Consider the following 22,859-nt stretch of genomic DNA (forward strand, 5'->3'; position numbering starts at 1 on the left):
AAGATGCAATGAGGTGTAAGAATAGATTTGCACAGGGCAGACAACTGAACATTTAATTTATTTACCTCTCCTAACAGATACCTGGGGTGACATTTATTAATAAACGGCATTATCAGGTGTCTGATATGTAGCTCACAGAAATTAATTACCCAGCCCATGGTAAAACCATAACAAGCCTGCAGTGCTGTAACATTTGTGCTAATTGAAAATGAGATAAGTGCTGTGGGTGCAATTTGCATTCAATGCAGTGTATTAATTATCTTCAGTTCTCTTCATGATAAATATACCTGACTGAACCACTCTGCTAATTTACTGGGTAATAGAGTCATAAGTGGATTCCCTTAGGTGACCAACTACAGGCATCAGGCTCTTTGCAACATCAAGGCCTTCCCCTTTCTCAAGCACTTAAATGGGTTAGCAAACATGGATCACATTTCTTGCAGGCTGGACTGAAAGTACACAGCAGCAAACACTTCTTGTGACCGCACGGCTGCTCAGCAGGAAATCAGGGAAGAACACTCCCTCACCACAAGACTTCTGCACTTTGGGAAGCTGAAGAGGAGCCAGTTTGCCTCTGTCAATAGCACACCATGGTGCTTGATGGCAGCTCCATAAGGAAAGGCTTTTCAAACCCTGCTCTTCACTCCCCCCCACTTCATTTCACAGTCAGGTTATCATGGGATTTAATTACATTTTGTGTGAAATATAAATTAATTGACTCTTGTAATACCCATAGTGATCAGGAAAATTCAGATTTAAAGATACTGCGTAGTTCCAGTAGATTAAGGCACTAATTGTTCCACTCTCACCAACTATGATTTATGTGGGGATCAGGTTACAAAACCAATATGTGCTCGAGTTAAAGCTCTGTGGTACCATACAATTAGGGCTAAAGCTTTTTGTAAATGGGCCCAATAATGCAAAAAAGCTCTTTGCTAATCCTGGTCTTTTAATTCAGAGGTCACACATTGTCTAAGGCAACCGCTTATACTGTATGCAACCACTGTCCTTTATTCACCCTCCGCCTGTGTAGCTTGGGTATCTGAATTTGCCACTAACCTTGGACGTGCTGTTACTAATTTCAGGGTAGGTGATGGCAAGGCAAGAAGATCAGGGACAGCGCTTTGCTGTGCTGCCCCTGGAGCAGCCTGGGCACATCGTGACTGAGAGGTGATATCTGCCTCCCCCAGCTCCCCTTTAGTGCACAGGCTGCGGTTGGGGTCAGCTTTTGGGCTCTGCTGTCAAGTAAGCAGACATCCAGGGCAGCAGACGGATGGAGGTGACAGTCACTCTCGCAGCTGAAGGGGCCAGGAGGTGCTGCAGGCAAGGAGAAGGGGCAGCAACAGAGGAGGATGCACATGCTCTGCTCCCCTTCAATTCGCCTACCCCACAGCCAGCTGCACTTTGTTATCTTCATGCAGATGGGTGCTTTTCCATTGTTTTGTCCTTGTTCACGGGGTGCTAAAATTCAGCATCGTTTTCCCTACTAAGCATTGCCAGGACAGCTCTTCACCACTCTCCATCAAGTATCTCCATATTGTGAAATTGTGCTCACAGGATAGGAGGTGGCATGGGATGGGCACGCGGTCAGTGTGCCACAGGAACTGAAAGGTGAGAAAGATTAATTCAATGCCTGAAGAATCAGTTTGCTTTTTCAAAAGATCATCTAAGTGCGAAAGAACTGGAGAGAAGGTTTGTGTCTGCCAGAGACATGTTCACACATTCCCTTCTAAGACAGACAAGGCTCTCCAAGCTCTTACTCTGTCTGTTTCTAAACACATGAACAGGAAATACAAGTTAGTTTCACGAAACATTTCGGGTGGCTGCTCAAATACTCTTTTCTCCTTAAGTTTGGTCAATTTAATACAACAGGAGAGCTGGAACATTTTATAACTATTTTTAAGGTTCTGATATAATCTGTGCCAGAGACCTTATCAGTGACACCTACAAAGTTATCAATTATATCTCCTCATCCCTTTCTTGTTCTCTGGTAAGGAATTCTTTGGAAAGATAAAAGCAACTCTATGTATGTGCCTGTGTGTTAGCTTAGCAGTATCATTTCACTCAGATGATAGCTAAAAGTCAGGATATTTTTCTGATTTGGTGGGCAGAGGGAATAAAAACCTGCTGAAGTACTGGTTCTCCCAACCCAAAGCTTTCATACTTATATTGCTACAAGGACGGCAGGGCCTATCTGATGAAGAGGGATCTTGTAAGGCTGGAGTACTGCAGTGGCTCCCCAAACCAGAGGGAGGGCAGAGTTATCCCACATACACAAGAGCTGTCTGACATCACTGACTCCTGAAAACTGCAGCCACCTTTGCTTTACCATCCAGCCCTTACTATGTCCAAGGCCCAAGCTGGGCTCCTCTCAGCTGTAACTCCCCATATGGACTATAAATTACTTTCCTGGAGAGGGGAAAAAAGGTCAGTGGGGAAGGGAAGCCACAGCACATCTGCAGTGCCCAAGGACCCCCAGTGCAGATGACTGAGGCAGCATGCCAAGAGAAAAGTGCTGCAACACCTGCATCTCTCACCACCACACAGTCCACCTGCATCTCTTACCACCATGGAGCCCAGCAACAGCTTCAGCAGTGTCGCAGCCCATCCTGGGGTGAGCAGAACACCAGCTGTGGTGTGCTGCAAGATTGTCTGCATCCTCCTCCCTTGGGCAACCAGGACACAGCAGAGGGCAGGCACACAGCTTGCCCAGAGGTGCCCTGCTCTCCTGCATCCTTGTTTTGCTCTCAGAGTGCCAGGCCTCACTGCCTTTGCACAAGTGCAGTGGATAAAACACTTTCCTGCTTTTTCAGGAAAGCCAGTGCTGCACAGAGTAGGAAGTGAGATGCAATAGAAATTGTGGCGGGGAAAACATGAACAAAAAAGTCTTAACTTTTTGTGTGAAGCACACATTTGCTAAATAGAATCCTAATGGCATTATTGTAGCTAAAAACAGAGACTTGAAAATGCTGTATACATTATTATGTTCATTATCTACCAACTGCAAGAATGCTGTGCTAAAACTAACTCAAAACACCTCAGGTAAGGTAATTGCTACTAATGGATTTGAAGTGTGCAAAATTGAGCGTTATTACACAGACATCACATTCTCAACTTGGTGGAGCCATTGGATATTGTAGTTACCAGCTCACTCATCTCTCGATCGGGGAGAGATTTGAGGAAAAGGGCAAGCTCTCTTTCATTCGGCACTGGAAGGGAAATTCAACAACATGATATTGCAGCCGCCTGTTTGCACCTCTGTGGTTAAGATGGGGTCAGTGCTTGCTTTCTGAACCACTGCTTCAGAAAAACATCTACAAAAATTTGCTCCAGAGTTAAATATCTCAGGAAAAATCTGAAAGTAGGCTTTGCATTTGTAAACTTCTGCAACTTGTAGGTCAAAAGGAAAGAATGGGACAGGGGACTGAAAAATTATGAGGGGACCCAAGAGTCCAATGATATATTCTGAGGCAAATTAAGTCCTGGCTCTTCAAGACATCCTAAGCTACTATAAAGCCCTCCTGCCTAGAGACAGAAGACAGAAAACAATTTTATTAGACTCTCTCCTATGTAGGGATATGCCTGCAGGTCTGTGACTGCAAATCTGAACTTTGCCAAAGCCCAGGTGTCTTTGAAACAAGAGACTTGATTCACCTGCTAGAAAATCCCATATAACAATATAACTAATACATTCGGTATGACTGATATCTTGGCTTTCAGGGAGGGTAAGATTCATTTTTTAAATGAGTGACTCTGCATAAAAATCCATTATTCCAATTTAACTGTTTGTAGCTACATCAGCAGGCCCCAGATTATCCACAAAAAAGGGGTTATCAGGACTTTTGCTCTCTTTCATGAAAATGAAAATTAAACTCCACCAAAGCCAATGCTTTTCTAATCTTAGAGAAGTTAATATCTTACAAATTATTTTGTTGTAACACAAAAGCTACGAATTGGCATCTGGATAAAGTTATGTAAACCATCATCATTTCAGTGAATATACAGAAAAAATATGTGCCCAGGACCAAGTAAGTTTCAATTCCTTCTGATTATCTTGGGGAAAAGAAATTAAAAAGGCTATGCATGAACAAGATTAAAGCAGTCTCTATCCTACTACAGAAAGCACAAAGAAATTTGAACTCACAGCTGCAACTGAAGGCAATGGGAGCTATGCTTTGAACAGATAACAAACTAAGTCCTCTGAAAAATCAGACCACGCATCTCAGATCAGGAACTTAAAATTAGCGAATACTTTTGTACTTAATCTCTTTCTGCCTGAGTTCTTCATCATGAAATGGGGATAATACTACCACCCAATGCCTCACTGCAGTGCAGTGGAAATAAGTTCATTAATGTTTATGAAACATCCAGTTACCATAGTGATGAGTTCTATAGAAAAGCCCATGTGGAAATTAATATTTCTGTCTTCAGAGCAGGGTTTGAATAGAATACATTTAGTAAGGCCTGGGGCCACACAATGAGGAGAAAAGTAAACAGTAAATAACTTGTCATTGAAAGATAAAAACAATAATCAAATCAAAATGGCCTGTTAAACAAAATAATTTTTATCAAAAATTTTCATTTCCATAAAATGAAATTTTAGCCTAATTTTTTTTACCATTTCCTTGTTAAAAAATACAAAGTTTTTTGCTTTTAACTTTCACTCTAGTTTTCTGCTTTTGTCCTTCTAGCCTGGGGAAAAGAATTTTTTTAAGGAAATTATTTAAAGAATCTGGAAACCACTATCTTCAAGTTTTCAAAAATCAAAAGCTTTACCGGTTTGATTTGACAAAAAATCTGAAAAATTAGAGACTTTTGTGAATTTAAGATTACCAAAATGTATTCCTGAACAATCCTGACCCATTCAATCCAGCAATTCTCCTCATCAAGTAAGTTTGCAAAGGGAGGGATACGGGGTTTATATTTTGAACCATAAAATCAGGTACCTGGTTTGGTTGGTTGCTGATGTATCAGGTGCCAGTTGGGGCTGTCATATTATCATGCCAATTAACACAACTAATCTCTCAATTTGAGTCATTAACCTTCTCGTAACAAGTAAATAATAGGCAAGCACAAACTTATTCTGTGTAACCTGCAAAGACGAAGATGAGAAGACATCCATTTTAAGAAAAGAGATGACTCTGGCAGAAGAATCTTAACAACAAACTGCCCTGAGGGCCAATGGCATGTTCTTATGGCAGGTGCTGGATGACCAGCAAGCATAGGTCAGGGATATGCTTGCCCAGGACTATACTTTCCACTATTTCAGGAGCCACTGTTGAAACTAGAAGCCCATTTTTTTCCCCTTCAAGTTGTTTTGCAGTCAAAGACACGGTATTTCCTTTAGGAGAGAACTTTTGCCAAAAAGCAAAGAAGAAAAATCTGAATACACCTACCTTTCATTACTCAAGTCTTTCTTGCTCTTTTCTGCTTTAGTCATTGCCTTCTCACATATTTTTGCAATTGTATCAAATAGAAGTATCATAGAATCATAGAATGGTTGGGTTGGAAAGGACCTTTGAAGGTCACCTAATCCAACCCCTCTGCAATAAGCAGGGACTTCTTCAGCTAGACCAAGCTACTCAGAGCCCTGTCCAATCTCACCTCGAATGTTTTCAAGGATGGGACATCCACCACCTCTCCAGGCAATCTGTTCCAATGTTTCACTGCTCTCATTGAAAAACTTCTTCCTAATATCTAATCTGAATCTTTTAGTTTAAAACCATTAGTCCTTGACCAATCACTACCTGTCCTTCTAAAAAGTTTATCCCCAGCTCTTTTGCAGCCCCTTTAGGTACTGGAAGGTGCTGTAAGGTCTCCCTGGAGCCTTCTCTTCTCCAGGCTGAACCCCAGTTCTCTCAACCTGTCTGCATAGGAGAGGTGCTCCAGCCCTCTGAACATTTTTGTGACCCTCTTCTGGACCTCTTCCAACAGTCCCGTGTCTTTCCTGTGCTGAAAGACACAGGAAAGTGGGAGAGCCTTCAACAGCAGCTATTTTTCAATTCGTAACAATGCTCTTTTCTGAAAAACGAAGTTTTAAAATGTTGTAGAATGACAGGATTGAGGCAGGGAGAATAAACTGCTGGAATTATTTATTATGTTCATTTATTGAATTTGATACCAAGCTAGGTTCCTTACCTGCTTTTTCTTTCTGATGAGTAACACTGTTGTTCTATTAATTACGAGTTATTTTAAAACTATGATTAATACTTTTAAAATATATAATAATAAAATTAAAAGAATGTATTTCTAATGCTCTTACATGGAAAGCAAAGGAACCTGTTCACTCACTCTGAACTTCCAAAAAGCTGAAACTCCAAGGCACATAGCTACAGCTGCTATGAAACCCTGGTTGTCCTTACTTAGCTGTGCTGGGAGGTGCCTCTGCCCCCTTCATTAGCACAGGGTGACTCTCCTACCACACACAAACTGCTGCTGAGCTCAGCCTGGGAGCCACCTCTCCAAGCAAAAGACAATGTTTCTAGTTAAGCACAGCGTCAAATGGGCTTGTGCAATGCACAGTCAGAAAATCCCCTTAAAACCAAGACATTAACGGGATTTTAAAAACCATAAATAAATATTTTAAACCCAATAAATTTTAACAACAGTTCAAGCAGATCTAGTTAAAGCTGCTCAACTAAACAAAGGTAAGATGCGTATAATCTTTTACATATCAAAGCAAAGTCTGAAACTAATTGGCCTTTGCAGGGAACTCCACACACAAGAAAACTATTTCACTGTTCTTTCTTATACGTATGCAATTCTTAGGCAGGCAAAAAAGAGCAGATGCTCAAGTCAGTGAATACTGATTTTATTTCAGAATGCCTATGTTTCTATATGGCACCTAAAGCTTCTACATGGCATCTAAAGCTAAGGAAGCATCAGCATCGTTTGTGCTGCATGTTTGCCAGGACACGCTGGGAGAGAAAGAGTAGCTGTGCCTGGACCATTAAGTATCCTATTATAGAGGTGGCCCTGCCTCTCAGGCAAGGACCAAACAAGCCCACGGCTATGAACTTGTTCCTTTGCCACAAACTTCAGGGAACTTCACCAGGATTACAGAATCTTTAAAGGTTTCCTTTAGGAAAAGCTCTTCTAAACTGAGGAAGCCTAATTATGAGACCCGAGTCTGCTGCACAGAGCTCTGGCACCCAGAAATTATATGAGGGCCAATTGCCAGGACTAAACATTTAACACATCAACAGGTGTTATATGTTATGCATCAATGAGGTGTACATCACCAAAACATAAAGACCCAGCAAGCCGACAGCACAGCCATCAACCAGAACAACACAGCCATAAAATCCTAATTAGCCTCATACACGTGTTATGGACATTTTTATTTATTGACACGGTCAAATTAACAGGCAGCAGCATTTATTTTTAATGATAGCTTTGAAATCAGCCCAGGGAAAAAGTTAGCACTCATGCTCAGATACTGCATGCCATTTCCATTTAGCCACATGAATGTATATTTTAAAATAATAATTCAATATTATCATTCTAATTAAGTTACCTTAAGCAGGTAAGAGAAATCCAGTTCTCAATCAATGCATATCTTGTCTGAACAGGCAAACAACCCAGCAGGACAAACTCAGCAAGCTTCATGGTTTTAAGTGTGTACAGCCACAGGTCTGATCCCTGCCTGCTAGAAGGAGCAAATTCTGACAAGTGGAATTGTCAGGAATAAAGAGTCTTTCACTGAACACCACCAGCCAAGGCAGTATCTAAAATGTTGGTGAACAAGACTGGATGCCCTCAGAGGAATACTTATTTATATACTTCCAATAAGCAGGTGCTTTACTGAATATAGCTGTGGCTATAAAGATTTGTGTCGGTCATCAGAGAGTGGCAGATTGCTGTGAAGCAGACAAGATGCAGTGGCCATTATATATTGGTGCTGGCTTGGCCACGCAACAGCTTACAAAGCAGGAGGGAATATCTTGGCATATTTATTATTACAGTGGGGAATTTAGATAGTAACCCTAATGGCTCCTTGAGACAGGTAAAGAGAAAGGAACTGGGCAGCAGTACAGTTATCAACTGGGTTAGAGAAAGCACACAGAGTAAAGGATAATGAAGAGCATTTTACCAGGTATTTTAAGCAGGTTTATATTTTGCTGAAGACAGTAGGAGTTTTTTGAAACTAAGTACTTGTGGAAATTAAATCATTGCTTCATGCATTTAAACTGTACTCTTCACAAACCAGATTTCCCATTTTAAAACTTCTGATTTACCCACTTTAAACAAGGATATTTCAGAAACGCAAAGAAAGACTGTGTGCAATGGCTGAACCAAGCAAATTGCATATTTTGCATTAATTACTATAATGTGCTCTGCTTGTTGGTAATTTCTGTTGTATACAAAGGATGACAGTTGCAAAAAGTACCAACATCCCACATTCAAAAGAGATTCAGGAGTCTAATTGCATAGTCCAAAATGCTGAGACATTTACAAAGTAGAACTTGAAATCATCGTTCACTTCATTGTACTACAAAGCTTTGCCCTAAATCCTGCTCTGTGGCTTAGGTGTGGGCTGAAAATTGGAGAAAAAGGAAAGTACTTTTAGAGGTTCGTTGGTTCTTTGGACTTGGCATTCAAACATATGCATGCAGATAAACTCATCTGAATCTATTAATAAAAAAGATTTTGTTTTTTTCAGGGAAGAGCAGGTCTGTAAGCTTAGCTGAGAAAAAGTTTCCACAGTGTTTTTAGTAAAAAAAAAAAAAAGAACAGGTAATGAACAACACACAGTGAAGATGGGAAAAGGATCAAATTTCTGCTCATGAGAGAGAAGGCTGAGGGCAGGGTAGGCATGTCGGGCTGCAAGAGCAGGCACAGGACAGGACATGGACAGGCAGGGCAGCTGTCCTGGCCACTGTCTCTGTGGGGGCTCTGAGAGGGGCTAAATTACTGTCCCCAGGGAGCCTCCCCATCCTGGCCAAGTCAGGATACATTTTTATAGCCTTTCTTCAAGTGATAGCAATACTGGGGGGAGGGTCAAAAATGTGAGGGGGGAGAGGAAGCAGTTTCCAGTATTTGTCATTATTATAGGTTATATATACAGGAAGAAAGTTAATTAAGCTTTAAAAAATCCATCACACATCAATGGGTGCATTTTAATGAGTACAAAAAGTTGAGGTGTTTACTGCCAATTAAAGTGGTTTTTAAATAAGCATTAATTAACACAGAAATTCAGAAGAAAGTTATACCTTGTCAAAGAAAGGCCAGTGCAGTCTATGCCCACTTCTGCTCCCATTCATACTCAGATAGTAATTACCACCAACCCTATATTTTCCATAATAATGAGGACAGGCTGTCATGGCTGTCAAACAAAACATAACAGGAAAAAAAAAAAAAAGGTGCTGCACAAAAATACTCTTAAACTGAAGTAAACTTTTTTTTAGAGTCAAAGCCACAAGAGATAGCAGTGAGGAGTAAGGCAGCAAGTGGGGCAGTCAGACAACCATGCCTACACTTGGCTCCTTCCCAGGGAGTAGAGACTTTTCCACATGGGATGAAGCCTCCTCATACGGTCCAGTTGAAGAAAGACTGAAGAAAGGTTAAGGAACAAGCAGTTGTTTCATCCCTAGCACCGCGCCTCACGTAGGAGCTGGTTCCACTGTGAAAGCCAGAGGAGCTGTTTTTTCCCCACAAACAAGCACTGACAGACTCACTCCTTGTTTCCCAAAGTCAGGTCAAAGCAACCACTGCAGAAAAGTTCAGTTTGAACGTGTACTTCCAGTTGGTGCAACTGGTGGCATGGAAAACAGTACAACTGTCACTTTTGTCACTTCTTGATTGTTTAAGAATTTCTTCATAACTGTTAGGAGTGTCAGCTCTACTTCAGCTAGTGTTGGCCCCTGAGCAGTGAGCAAAGGAAGTGAATACTCCCACTGTTAGTCAGGTATGTGTTTAAATATCATAGGAAAACCTTCCCTCTCCTGAAATGCCTCTTAAGCACCAAATAAGGTTTTCAGACTGCCTTACTGAAAATGGTTGCTTTCCTCAGTTCTCCAACTGTGAAGGGACAAGAGCTGTACTGTCTTTTCAGCTGATAGCAAAGGCAGGTCCCATTCGCAGTACCCTAACAAGTTTTGGACAAATCTTTGGTGTAGTGCTTTTAAAATTAATTAAAAAAAAAAAAAGGTAAAACAAAGAAATATAGACAAGTATATGATATGCACAGATACTGTGTCCCTGACCCTTGGCACTTTGCTGGTGTGAGTTGTGTCACTCAGACAGTGTGCAGCCTCTCTATAGTGCCTTTTTCCTATTCCACATCCTCAGGCGATATCTGCAGTGAAATAAAGAAGGAGAACATTAGAGGCCATGAAAGTGTTGTTAAACTTAGCTGGACAGGGCCTTCAGATCTCACACTAATCTTTCTAACATATCTGATGGGGCTACAGAGGAATATTTTATTGCTAGAAATAGTTGAGCGATTACTTCAGAGAAAGGACGGACGTAACACAAAAGAGTTTCCAAGTACCGACAGGAAGGAGTGTTGCTCATGCAAAATTCCACATTAGGCTCTACAAAAATAATGAAAACAACCACCGGTCCTTGTGATGTCTGAACTCCCCGACACTGATATATGGACAGGGGAACAGAGGAGGAAAAAGACAGAGAGAGCAAAGCAAATACTCTAGGATGCTTATGAGCAGAATACAGGAGCCAAGTGTCACAAGGTGACCCTTTGTGTTTGCACTGAAATTTGACCACTCCACACGAAATTCCTTTAACGGCTTTTACCTGGTTTGAGTATTGTTTATAATGGCTATTTCTCACAGCATTGTGACATTTAATTCTGTTTAATCAAAACTTCATAGAAGGAGTTACAATTCTAATTACTACAAAAACCATTGTAACACACTTACGTTTTCCTTAGATGGATTTGACCCAGCTCTGATTAAGGGCCATAATAAATAAGCTTTGTGCATACAGAGGCACATCAGGAATACAGCTTGCTTCACAACAAATGACCTGCACACATCCAAGGAAAACGCTCTCTCCACGATGACTGCAAAAGAGCCCTGTCACATCCCATGCTAGAAAACCTCTCAGACTTCCTGGCAGCAGAGGTGCCCAGTGCTCAGGGTAGATCTGCTGTACGTCATCCTCTGGGACTCCCACCGCAGCGACACCTGGACACCAGCACATGGGGTTTTCATCATTCAGGAACAAGAAAAACAAGGGAGAAGGTTGTTGTAGATATAAATCATCTACATCTTTCTTACCAGGATGAGCATGGCACTGGGCTGGGAAGCACCTGGTACATAAAGAGAGACTGAAGAGCTCAATCCCAGCATGATCAATAGTACCAAACATTGTGGCTTCAGCCCCATTTCTTCAGGCTCTCTGATGTGAGGCTATTTGAACTGTCAGGTCTCTAAGGATATTCCTCCCTTCAGGCTTGCAGATGCGTTGTACAAGACCATAATGTAAAGACAAAATATTGGTCTCTCTCTGAACACAGAACAGGATTTGTTCTCTTATCCATCAGACTCTTGTTTTGGTGTCCTTCATCAGTTGGTCCAATTCATATTTGGTTGGAATGGGGACAACACTGGCCCCACTACTAGTAGGAATCATTTGTGCTTTGGGTTTTATACCATGAAAAAAGTTAGCCTCTATCCAAAAATCCTGTTTAAAAAAACAATGGTAACAACAGTCATAATACCGACAGCAGGGTTCAAAGGTGGAAACCTGAAGAAACCTGAGCTTCTTTCAGCCATCTTCTGGAAGCTCTATGGACCCAGCTCTGAAGGTGGACTCCAAATTCAACCAAATATGTCAGATCACTGCAGTTAGTCTTTTATAATGATGAAATATGAAAGACAGAAGGAAATTTTTTGTTTAAAAAGGCCTATGGCTGAAGGTTGGCTTATGCCCTAAGCTGAAAGTGTTTCTGTTTCTTCCACAGCTCTTAACTATTTTCAAGGTGCTGGGATTTTTTAAAATATCTCTCATTCCTCTAGAAATACTTTAATAGCCAAATAAACTTGTACAGCTCTTGAGCCTCTATATATAAGTTATAGGGATATACTAAAAAGAAGGGAACATGCTTTTTTTAAACGTGTATGGAATGAAAGCCAACATTTCTGCAGCAAACCACCCTTTTGGTGGCTAGGAGACAAGTGAGAACCAAGTCCCCTTGGAAAAAGACCGAAAAATAAATGAGAGTCAAAACTACTGTCACGTAAAAGATAAAAACAACATTCAATCAATTAGCTGGTTATAAACAGAAACTCCCCAGGAAACATACATATGGAGAGAGGAGGAGGAGGAGGAGGAGGTGGTATTCCCTTGGAAGTAATGTAGGAGCTGTCCAGGCTCCTAATGCTTCGAGTGAAGCTGCCTGGTCTGGCCAACAGGCAAAGTTATGCCATACTCATAAGACTATGTTTATGCTGGTTTTTTTAGTTAAATCAATGCAAAAAAGGTATCTGTATTCTCTGAAATCAATGGAAACCTTACTTCTTCTGTATGCTGATCTCTGCAGCCTCATCAAAAATAGATGGCCAGGTTAAATATCCTTCCATAGGATACCAGTGTCATCACACAAGTGTAAATCCCATTATAACTAATGTCTTGCACCAACACCAGTACCTAAAAAATGAAAATGTCAGACAATATTGGCTTCCCCTGCACTTACTAGGAAACTGATAAAAAGTCTCAAAAACTGGCAGCACCATCAGATTCAGCTCTATCTGTAGTTATAGCCATAGGACAGACAGCTTGCCTGTTGCCGACCACTTCAAGCATCCACAGCTTTATTTGTGATCCTGAAAGAAGTGTACATCTCCTTCACAGCCACATAAACATACAGTGACTGATCTCTCTAGAAACCAACTTGACAGTTTAAATCTTTTGCCCAGCTGAAGAATAGGTTCCCCTTTCAGTGAGACCTTCTCTTTTGGTCACCTCTCAATAACATAACCTTTGATTAGAAAATTACTCACACACCAGAAACATTTTGAAAAGACCACAGAGGTGCCACACTGTAAAGAGGGTCTGAAGAAAATCTCAAAAGGCATCTCTCTTTTTTCCCATTGACTGTGTGGCAGAAGCCCTGACTTACACCACTCTGCTTATTTAAGTGACAAAGGTCAACTCAAAATTTCCAAAACGGAAACGAATCTTTAATTTTAGATACTACATTTCCAGAGATGAGGCCAACAATGTGACAAGATAGTATGCTGGTATGAAGGTGGATATTATTGTGAAATGGGAGGGAGGTCAAAAAGTCACCCTCTGAGCTACGGACAGGAGGCAACCAGTAGCACAGGTTCCATACCCCCGTGCCAGAAAAGCCAAACCAAAACACACATCCTCACGTGCCTTCACACACATGCTGTAAACCAAGGTGTGGGACTCCTATAGGGCCTGTGCCAGTGCTGGTGTCACATCCCAGACAGGACCTAAGGTCCGCCAAGAGAGCTGCTACCTCTATTGTAAAACCAGCCTGCCAGATTTTTTATTTGAAAGCCAAAAATTACACACCTTTTAGAGAAAAAAAGAAAATCTAATTGACCATAATAAAAAAATAGAGTAATCTATTTCCAAGAGGGTTAGAATAAAAAGACACCCTGAAACCTTCACGTGAAACAGCTCTAAGCATTTAAAGGTTTCTCATGTGTTGTATTGTAAAACAGCAGCTCATTCTTTTCAGAGCAGCAGAGGTAAGAGCACACAAATGATTAAACAAGCAGGTTTAACTATCTTGCACTGACGAGGAATTTGTCAACATGGGCTTGGTATTTATGCAGCTCTGCAGCAAATACTGTACGGCTGCAGGAGTCAAACAGCTGTCTGTCAATAAAGCTATTCTCCTCGCTGGAACATAATAGCACAGACTCAACATGACCCTCAGAGGCATCTTTAAACTGCCTGGCTGTCTCCTCCTTCCCCATCCCTCCAGAGTCCTTCACCAGCAAGCTCTGAATTAAAAGGGGGGCGTGGGGGGGGGAAGCAACAACCACATATTAGAGTCTTTTCTGTCCATCTTAATATTAAAAGTGACTTAACCCTGGGCAAGTCAGCCTACAAGCCTGAGCTAAAACAAAGTTAGGGAAAGACAGCTTTGATTCACAGCACGTGATGGGCTACTGACAATCCCTTTTAATAGAGCTTGCAACATTAATGTAGCCAGAGCCACATGTGACACCCATTAGGGCCACGGAGAGCTCCCACGCATATATTTCAAGGAAGCAGTAGATTCCCCGGTCCCAGAAGCTGTCTTCATTACAAAAGTCTAATGCATTTTTTATTATTCAGCCTTCAGTGGAAATGTCACCTTTCTAAAGCAAGCTGTTATCATGTGTTTCCCATGCCAAACACATGGCCTCTAAGGAGAGGGTTTTATCTCTACATTTTTAGTGATTTGTATTTCTCTTTCAAGGAGCTCCATGCCTTAAGGCACCTGAAACGCTCACAGCACAAGAAGGTGAGGTTACACAAGATCCTGCTGAAGAGGACAAAATAAAACCCAGGGCCAGGAGTCGGCACGGCTTCCAACAGTAGTCACTCTACCCGATAATTCACCTCCTTTAGGAGATTTAATTATTATCCATTTTCTTGGTTAGGACCATATTCTCAAAGAAGCAGGGCGCCCACCAAGCGCTGCCGCCGCCGCATGACAGGCAGTGGCACAGCCAGCACCACTGCCCCGGCGCCTGCCAACCAGCCAGATGCTGCCACATATTGGCATCTGGGGCCTGGAAAAGCAACTGCAGTCTCCGTTTGGCGGCGAATCCTGACCCCGACGACTGAAGGAGACAAAAGGAAGATAGACGGGAGAGGGGGGCGGAAATCTCTCCTGACAATTTCACTGGTAAAGATTTAGACAAAAACCTATTGTTTCATCCCTCTCCAAATGAATAAGTTTTGGAGAGGAGAAGAAAAAAAAACCCACCCGGCACATTCTAAATGCTGTCAGAGTCCAGGGTGCAAGGACAAGGGATTATTTATGAAAAGAAATAATGAGGAAACCAGATGCCTGCCTTTCTCAGCCCTCTGCGCTCCAGTCACTCTAACGGGGCATGTGCAACGCTGCTCATCAAAGACTTCTCAGCCTTAAAACGCAGAGCAGGCGCTAACTAACTCTTCCCATCTCTGCCACTTTGCAAAATGCCCTCCCTGTTTTCCAGGGAGGCTCACACAGTCCACCAGCGGCAAAGCAAGGGCTGAGGAAGAAGAATTGCAGACCTCACTCCAGCCAGGGACAGTAACTGGACAGCCATATTAACTGCACCCACCAGAATAGCAAATAAAATAAAACAACACAACACACACCACCACCCCCCAAAAACAAACAAACAAAAAACCAAAAAAAAACACAAAGAAAAAACAACCACCACACACAAAAAAAAATCAGAACAAAAGACCAAAGAAAGAGAACAGCTTATTTCACTAACACGAAGGCTAAAACTACATGGGAACACTCAACGTAGGAAAGCAAACAAGCTCCCTAGACCCGTTTCCATGAAATTGGAAACATTCTTTCTGTAATTGAAGGGTAAGCTCCTGACCCCAGCAAAGCCAATGTGAAAACTCACAGTGATGTTAATGGGACTGGAACTTCACACTGTGCAGTTATTTTACCCTAGAAAGGTGATTAACTCAAGACTCTGTAGTATCACAGAGCACCTGATGAGGGACCTGCAAGAAGCCAGAGCAGCTAAGGTCCTTCTCATGGGAACTTACTTCATCCTGCCTGGTTTGCTGGGCCAGGCAGAACACCATGAGAGACCAGGGGCTGATCGCAGAGGAGTTCTCTGAGGCCAAGGCAGGCATGAAGCTGGAAAGGAAGGAGACCAAGGCAGCAGAGTAGCAAATTTTCAAATCTGGAGAAAGGATATATGCCACTTGGCTCATGATCCACACTGCTGAAGTACCTCCTCTCCATGCCTGGTTCGTAAAGCAAGATTATGAGCTGGCAAATGTCAGACCACAGAGCACAAGCAAGACCCCAAGTGGAGCATAGCTGGCCAGCATCATGCTCTAAATCATGGCGCAGCACTGGTCCCTCTCATGGAGGCTCCTTCCTCGTTATCCCACCACTGTGCAAGGTGCCATAAAACTCCCATTACTCACAAGCTGCTGGGATAACCAATTTCCTAACGCTTTTACAATCCCTGTGCTTTCATTTTGTGGGAGTAATCCTCTCTCTGCTTTCATCACTATGTGGGGATAACAGCTGTATCTAATAATCTACTCCTGTGTCCCAGTATTTTGGGGCAACATTTCAGAATCAAAAGCACAGAAAGGGCAAGAAAATCTGTGACCAAGGCTGAAGGATGTAACACAGGACATGGATGAAGACAGCTGGGCAAAGCTAGAAAATATCCTGGAAATAAATAGCTCAGCTATGGAGGGGGATGGGAGAAACTGGCAGAAGTGAGGTTGTACCAAGGCAAAATGTCTCTTGCCTCCAAGGCAAAGCATAAAGAGGTGAGCAAGGCTAAGAGATCACTGACCTCAACAACATCTGTTCTTTCCTTGGCTAGTCCATCTTCATCCAGCTCTACCACTTGCCAACTGGCTGGTCTAGCTTTATAGCCCCCAGAAGGAGTTCTCCCAAACTTGCCAACTTTAGGATCTCAACAGAAAAGTATCAAGGTAACCACCTGCAGCCTTCCCAAGAGGACAGCAATTCCCCACTGCCCAGCCTTGCACACTTCCCCAGCCCTCCCGTGCCTCACAGTACCACTGCAGTCATCTGGCAGCAGCTCTAATCCCTCCTGATGGGTCCCTGGGCCAAGAAGACAGAGACAGAGCTGTCTTTGGAGAAGGAGAGCCTCTGCTCTGCCAAGAGACAGTGAGGTCCTGTTGGGGCAGCACATCAAGCTGTCACCCGCTGCCAGGAGTCTGGAGCATCCTCTCTGCTGCACCCTGATTAGCCTCCTCTGCCCAGCAGCAGGGGTGCAGGAGATTTCACCGCACGGCCCTAGCAGACGGTGGGATCACTTCCATCGCTTTGCCCCTCAGAAGTTGAGATTTTCTTTAGGACACTGCAACCTTTGGGCCAGGGCTCCACAGCTCTGCTCACACAGATGGCTCAGGAAGCAACCAGCCCTCCACCGGCCCCACGGCGCAGCAGACAGCCATGTGCTGCCAGTCCAAACCACTGCTGCCAGCAGCAGCTGCTCGGCACCTTTTATACAAGTCCCATTCCCCCTCTGGGAGTTGGCTCTGCCACCCCTTCCCAAACAGCAGCTGGAGCCACACAAGGCACCCTGTCCTGGGGGCTGCCTCAGCCCCTCATGCACATCCTACACCCTCGCTGTGGCTGCCAGGCCTCCGCAGCTGCTTGGCCCAGTCCCTCGCTCCCCCATCTCACCCCCTCGCCCCTTCACCTAAGCAGAAGCTGTGCCCCAGCTGGGTGACCTTGTCAAGGCACTTGTCCTCCTGCAGCACCCGCATACAGTCCAGCCCCAGAGGTGCAACTACACAGAAAGTCCTCAAGCATTCGGGATGGCCAAAGCCCCAGGTCTGGTCTGGTCCTCACTAAGCCCCAGCCTACCATTTATTGGTGGGCATACACTAAACAATGACCATTAACGTGCGTGGTGCCACATGCCGCTGCAGAGAGAGAGCCCATGGGAGGTCTGGCCCACCACACCAGGCAGGAGTCTGCTGGGCAGGAGCATGGCCGAAGCCACACAAAATGCCTCTCCGGCAGCATCTCCAACAGTACCCCAAAGACACCATGCAGCGAGACCAGGCAGCCCTGACATAACAAGCTGCTGAGGTGGGGGACTGGGCCGCACTTAACAGGGCGCTGCTGCAGGCAAAGAAATCCTGTCCACCAAACATCTTGGAGCCTGCAAAAACCCATGGAGCTCTGATTTGAAAGCTACCTACAGCTCAGAAGATGCACAGAGCTGAGGGCCAGCTGGGAGAGGTGCTCTGCAGCCGCAGATGCTGCTGACTGGATGAGGACATTGGGGTGTTCAGACCCAGACAGACCAGTCGCAGGCTCACACGGAGCGTGTGGCCAGGCAGCAGCCCCGAGCCACAGCGCTCAGCTCACAGCAAAGCCCTCACAGAAAGCACAAACCCAAAGAAATCAACAAATGTACTTTTTCATTTTATTGCTAAAATCCCTACCATAAATCTCACCAGAGAGGAAGTTTCTGTTTCTCCAGCTTCCTACTCAGTGTCCTTGAGAAAACAAATGACACCACACTAAAATAAAAAAAAAAAATCCCATAGTGGTTTACTTCACACTTCCCTGTACCTTGTTATGCTGAGTGCTTCATTTAGAGAGGGCTGACCTGCCCAGCCTTCTTCATCCCAGTGCCCTTCGCCGCAGGGACACACCAAGGAACAGGTTTAGCACTGGAGAGAGGAGCCGGGTGGATGTTCCAGCGAGGGTAACCCTGCCGACTCAGCATCCCAAAGGTGTGCGGAGAGTCAGCGTGACAGTGACTGCTGTCTGCGAGGTGATTTTCAACAGGAGATATAGGAGCGCTGCTACAAGCACAGAAGCTGCGAATACAGCCATTCAAAGTTATGCCCCTTGCATTTCATGAAATGCAATTTCTTCTGTGAGTCTGGGCAGGTTCCTTGCCTCACCTCACAGCAATTCCACCCAGTGGAAGCCTTCAAATATTTTGTCTCCCAGTTTTTCCTAGTAGGACAAAAGAACATTACAGAGTGGTTCGACTGGGTGCAATGAATTACCATTTCGAGACGCCCTAAGCGTGTCATCTGCCTTAGCTGAATACCAACAGGAGAATAGGTAAATAAATCTACAGGTTTATTTTACTGTGTTTTACATAAACCATCACTAATTCCTGTGAACAAAAAGGCACTGATTTGTTTTGCTATTAGTCATTAGGTGTAACAGAAGGAAGTGGGAATGGATGGTCAGCCAAATGGAGATGTGCACCACAGGGCTTCAGAAGAGGCACCAAAAAGAATGTATCTAGGACATTTCAAGTCATTAAAGCCAAGGGCAAAAAGCATTGATCAGATAAGAAGGTGAGTCTTCAAGAACTAAACATAAAGTTCAGAAATGCAAAGTCTGAATTAGGCTTGAAAGGTTTTGTTTATTAAAGGAATACATGTAAACACTAATACAACATAATGCATGTTCAAAGAAAAAAAACAAAGATAAGAGGCAGGATTGTTTTTGTGCAATAAACTCAAGACTGTGCTTCCCTTGACAAAACCATTAGCTGAGTCATTGGTAATGTTACAGAAACCTGTAGCATCTCAAATGTTCATTTCTGGCAAGTCATCTTGCCAAGTGTCCTAATCCTTCCACTCTCTGGGGTCTAGATTTCCTCACTACTAACATACTTGAAAAAGAATATTTTGGTGTCATTAATTAAACTGAATGCTTTGCAGTGAGAGTGATTGGTTGTCTGGTTTCTGCTAGAACAGGGTTTTCCTTCTGCTGCTCACAGAAACCAGCTCGTGCTCCTGCGCTGTCTTATCCTGCCTTTGCTTGCAACCGGCACACAGGCACAACCTGAACAAGGGAGTATTTCAAAGGAACATGGAAAATACTTTTTTTTTTTACAGTTATCACCAGGTATATGCAATGGGACAGATCAACACGGGCAACAACATTATCTAGTGGTTAGGCTAGAGAGGCTCAGGGATGGAGTCAGGTGGCTAAATGGAGGGAGGCTTCCCTTGAGCAGTGAGCCCTCTCCAAAGTCACAGCCAGGGCAGTGCTGGAAGGAAGCTCCGGATCAGCTTGGTCTCTGCATTAGAGATTTCCGACCCGATGGGCGCAGGAAGTTGTTCCTGTGGCTCACCTGAGGGAGTTCCTGTTATGAAGCCAGAGGGTGGTAGGTTGAAACACAGTTTCTGAAAGTGATGTAATCTTGGACAGCACTCCGTAGGCAGTGATACTAGTGACCTGGTTACAACCTGCAGTGTTGTGACAGCCCCTCTGCTGGCCTAGCGATCACAAGAAAGGGAAGACAAAAAAAAAGAAAAAAAAAAAAGAGGGGAGTGGAATAATTTAAAAAGGAAAAAAAAAGTTTCCAGATTTCCTTTGTTTAAGTGAAGCATTTTCCTTTTCCACTTTATTTGAATACACCGACTGGTGTCTAACAGATGGAGATTGTGCAGATGCACTTTTGGGAGTGCCCATAAAATACACTGCTAAAATACAAATGGAGGGATACTTTTTTTTTTTTTGAGTTGTAAATTCAATAATCATTGCTGTCACCTCACTTTCCCAAAGGAATTTGCCCTTTGTTCTCCGGATAAAGCTGGGGAGAAGAAAAAGAGAAAAAAAAAAGAGCGTGAGCAAAGGGAACATTTAGGAAAAAACCCACAGATCCATAATCTGTACAGGCATTGCAGTACATCGGGAACCCATGCAAGCATGGCTGCTTAGCAGTAACAGCAGTGCTCAGCAAAATATTCTGCATGTCCTGTATTCTTCTCCCATTCTCCAGACCTTTCTAACAAACAAACAGGTCAGCTAATTGGCTCATGCCCAAGTCTTACCCACTAGGGTTTGCTCAGAGATGTCACTTAGTCATTTGGCATGAGCAAATCCCAGGCTTCTTCCTGTTCAAGCAGCAGAGTGGGTGAAGGCTTTCTCTGATTTATTAAGACTATTAACAAACAAACAGGGGAGTTCAGAAGCTTCCTCAAGCACAAGAACATGAGCAGAAAGGTTTTTTCCTGAAGTATCAGCTAAAAATAGGACACTTAGAGGAAGTAAAGTTCATTAAGTGATAAAGCAGTGGCTGCAGTGATGAGAGAAGAGTTTTTTCCTTTTTTATCTATACATTTATTTAGTGTTACGTTTTCTTGCTCCTTATGAGAGTGCTAAAGCAGTGTTTATCCGGCTGAGGAAGAGATTTCCCTTTCTGTAGTGACTTTATAGGTAGCTCATCAAATACAACAGAGTCAAGAGTTTTAAAAGACATAGCCAGCCAACAAAGTACAACATCTGACAGCATTATTTGCCTTTTATATGCTCCTTCCAGAGTGGGAAATGATATGCTATTTCAAGACACATTCCACAGTATTATGCAACAGCTTTCTTAATTTTTAATGGATATATTATTTTTAATGTCAACTTTTGCATAAAGCATATTAGTATTTTATTTAGCATATACCATTAATAAATTATTTGTTTCTTCTTTCTCCACCCTCCCAAAGAGCTGCACTTAGCATAGGGAAATGGTCTATTGACACTATAAAAAAATACTTTCAACTGGCACAGTCTGTAGACACTTCCAACATTAGACAAACCATCAGGAGGACATTCCTGTTTCTACTCAGCTGAACAAGCTGGCAGTGCTAAACATGCTGCCCAGGAGTTGCCTCACAAACCTCCCTTTGATGAAAGGACTTACACACACATAGCAACCAGTTGTCATAAAAATAAGTCAGTACCCTGTACAACCAGTGATTCCTGTTAAAAGTGTTCACTTTTGGCCCAATTGCTCCAGCATCCTTTAGCCACCACATCCAAACGGTTTGAGACATCCAAAGGAAGCAAGTAAGGGTGCTCCTGTGCCAGAGAAACTTGTCCAGTTGACCTGAGTTTGTTCAGAGGGCACGTGTCTCTCATCTCTGCAGATCTGCCCATTCTATAAGGGCAAAAAATGGATGAGATTTGATGTCTTCAACACCAGCAACGCCAGCACCAAGACGCTCCGCAGGATTAAACTGCAAAAGCTTGATATAAAAGAAACATATATATGATTCAGTGAGTAAGAACAAAAAACAACTGCTTAAAAGTTCCAGAAAGGTCTAAGGTAAGGGACATCCTACTGTTTTCCTGCTCTATGAATTACTTTCAAGAGTGCAAAAGCATACTTGAAATTCCTAAAATCAAGTAAAAGGAAGAAGACTCTCCTTTCCTTGAGTCTCAGTGTTACAGTCTTCAGAGACTACTGATCACAGCATGCAATTCCCCAAAGCACTGCACACTGGGACTTCATTTTAAGTGTAACCTCATTTAAAAAAGAGACAGCAGCAGCCTGAGCCTGCATCAGTAGAACTCTGGACACTGCGTTTGTTCATGTTAACCTTTGCTCACACCACTGCGTTCTGGCTACATCGGGGATAGTGGTCTGTAACTTTCCATTTCATAAACTGTGAGTTGGTACTAAAATATCAGGATAACATAGCCAGTCCTCTATTTCCTAAAAAAAAAAAAAAAAAAAAAAGTTTTAGAGAGTCCTACAAATGGCCTAAAACTGAAAAATCAAAACCCCAGTGAAAGAAACAAAACAGTGTAATGGTTTAATGGAAATTTCCTGAAATTCAGTACCTCATTTGCTTTTTAGTTGTACATCACATGCTGAATTCATGTGAAAAGGAAATCACAATATTTACATCTGTTTAAAGATACCAATCCATATAAAAGGGAATGCAAAGATAAACTCCAAAGAGACTAATAAAGGCACACAAAAATATTTTGCAGTTTTAGAGAACTGTTTATACTCTATTCAATTACAGCCAGTACAAAGGCACGATTTCTTTCTTGCAACAGCTATTAGGGTAACTTCTCCCAGTTGTCACTTGGAAAAAGGTGTATTCATATCTTGATGCAGTCAACATCTAAGAGAGCCTACATCCATAAACATAGGAATTTTCACATTTTAAGATGGCTCAGTTATTTGCAGTCATAATGTCACATAGTAAAGGTAACTTGCTGACAGCGAATGGTGCTGCTCCAGTATCTCCCACAAGCCAGCACACACACACAGATGCAGCCAGGGTGCCTCTGCCTTCTGCTGAAATGCAAGAAGCACCAGCATAGGGAAAGTAAGCATGGTCACTTATTTTCTGGAGTTTGTCCTTCCAGCAGAACTTTAATCTTAGAAAACAAATGCAACACAAACTGCAACTATTGAAAAGTCACGTTG

The 22,859-nt window shown here is 43.0% G+C and overlaps 1 protein-coding gene across 6 annotated transcripts in view; it reads right to left on the bottom strand.

Moving 5' to 3' along the window:
• Positions 1-19,038: 19,038 nt before the first annotated feature.
• RPS6KC1 (ribosomal protein S6 kinase C1) overlaps positions 19,039-22,859 on the bottom strand; it is an 82,988-nt gene continuing 79,167 nt past the window's right edge. For 5 of the 6 annotated variants that reach the window (XM_029965054.1, XM_008932936.3, XM_018085218.2 and 2 more), the window contains one exon: positions 19,039-21,663. In XM_029965054.1, the coding sequence (XP_029820914.1) occupies positions 21,553-21,663 (111 nt within the window). In that variant the 3' untranslated portion in view covers positions 19,039-21,552. The remainder of the gene's footprint in view (positions 21,664-22,859) is intronic. The other variant, XM_018085217.1, reaches the window with a different exon arrangement.

This window comes from Manacus vitellinus, unplaced genomic scaffold (genome assembly GCF_001715985.3).
Source record: "Manacus vitellinus isolate BGI_N305 unplaced genomic scaffold, ASM171598v3 scaffold_8_pilon, whole genome shotgun sequence".
NCBI classification, from domain to species: domain Eukaryota; kingdom Metazoa; phylum Chordata; class Aves; order Passeriformes; family Pipridae; genus Manacus; species Manacus vitellinus.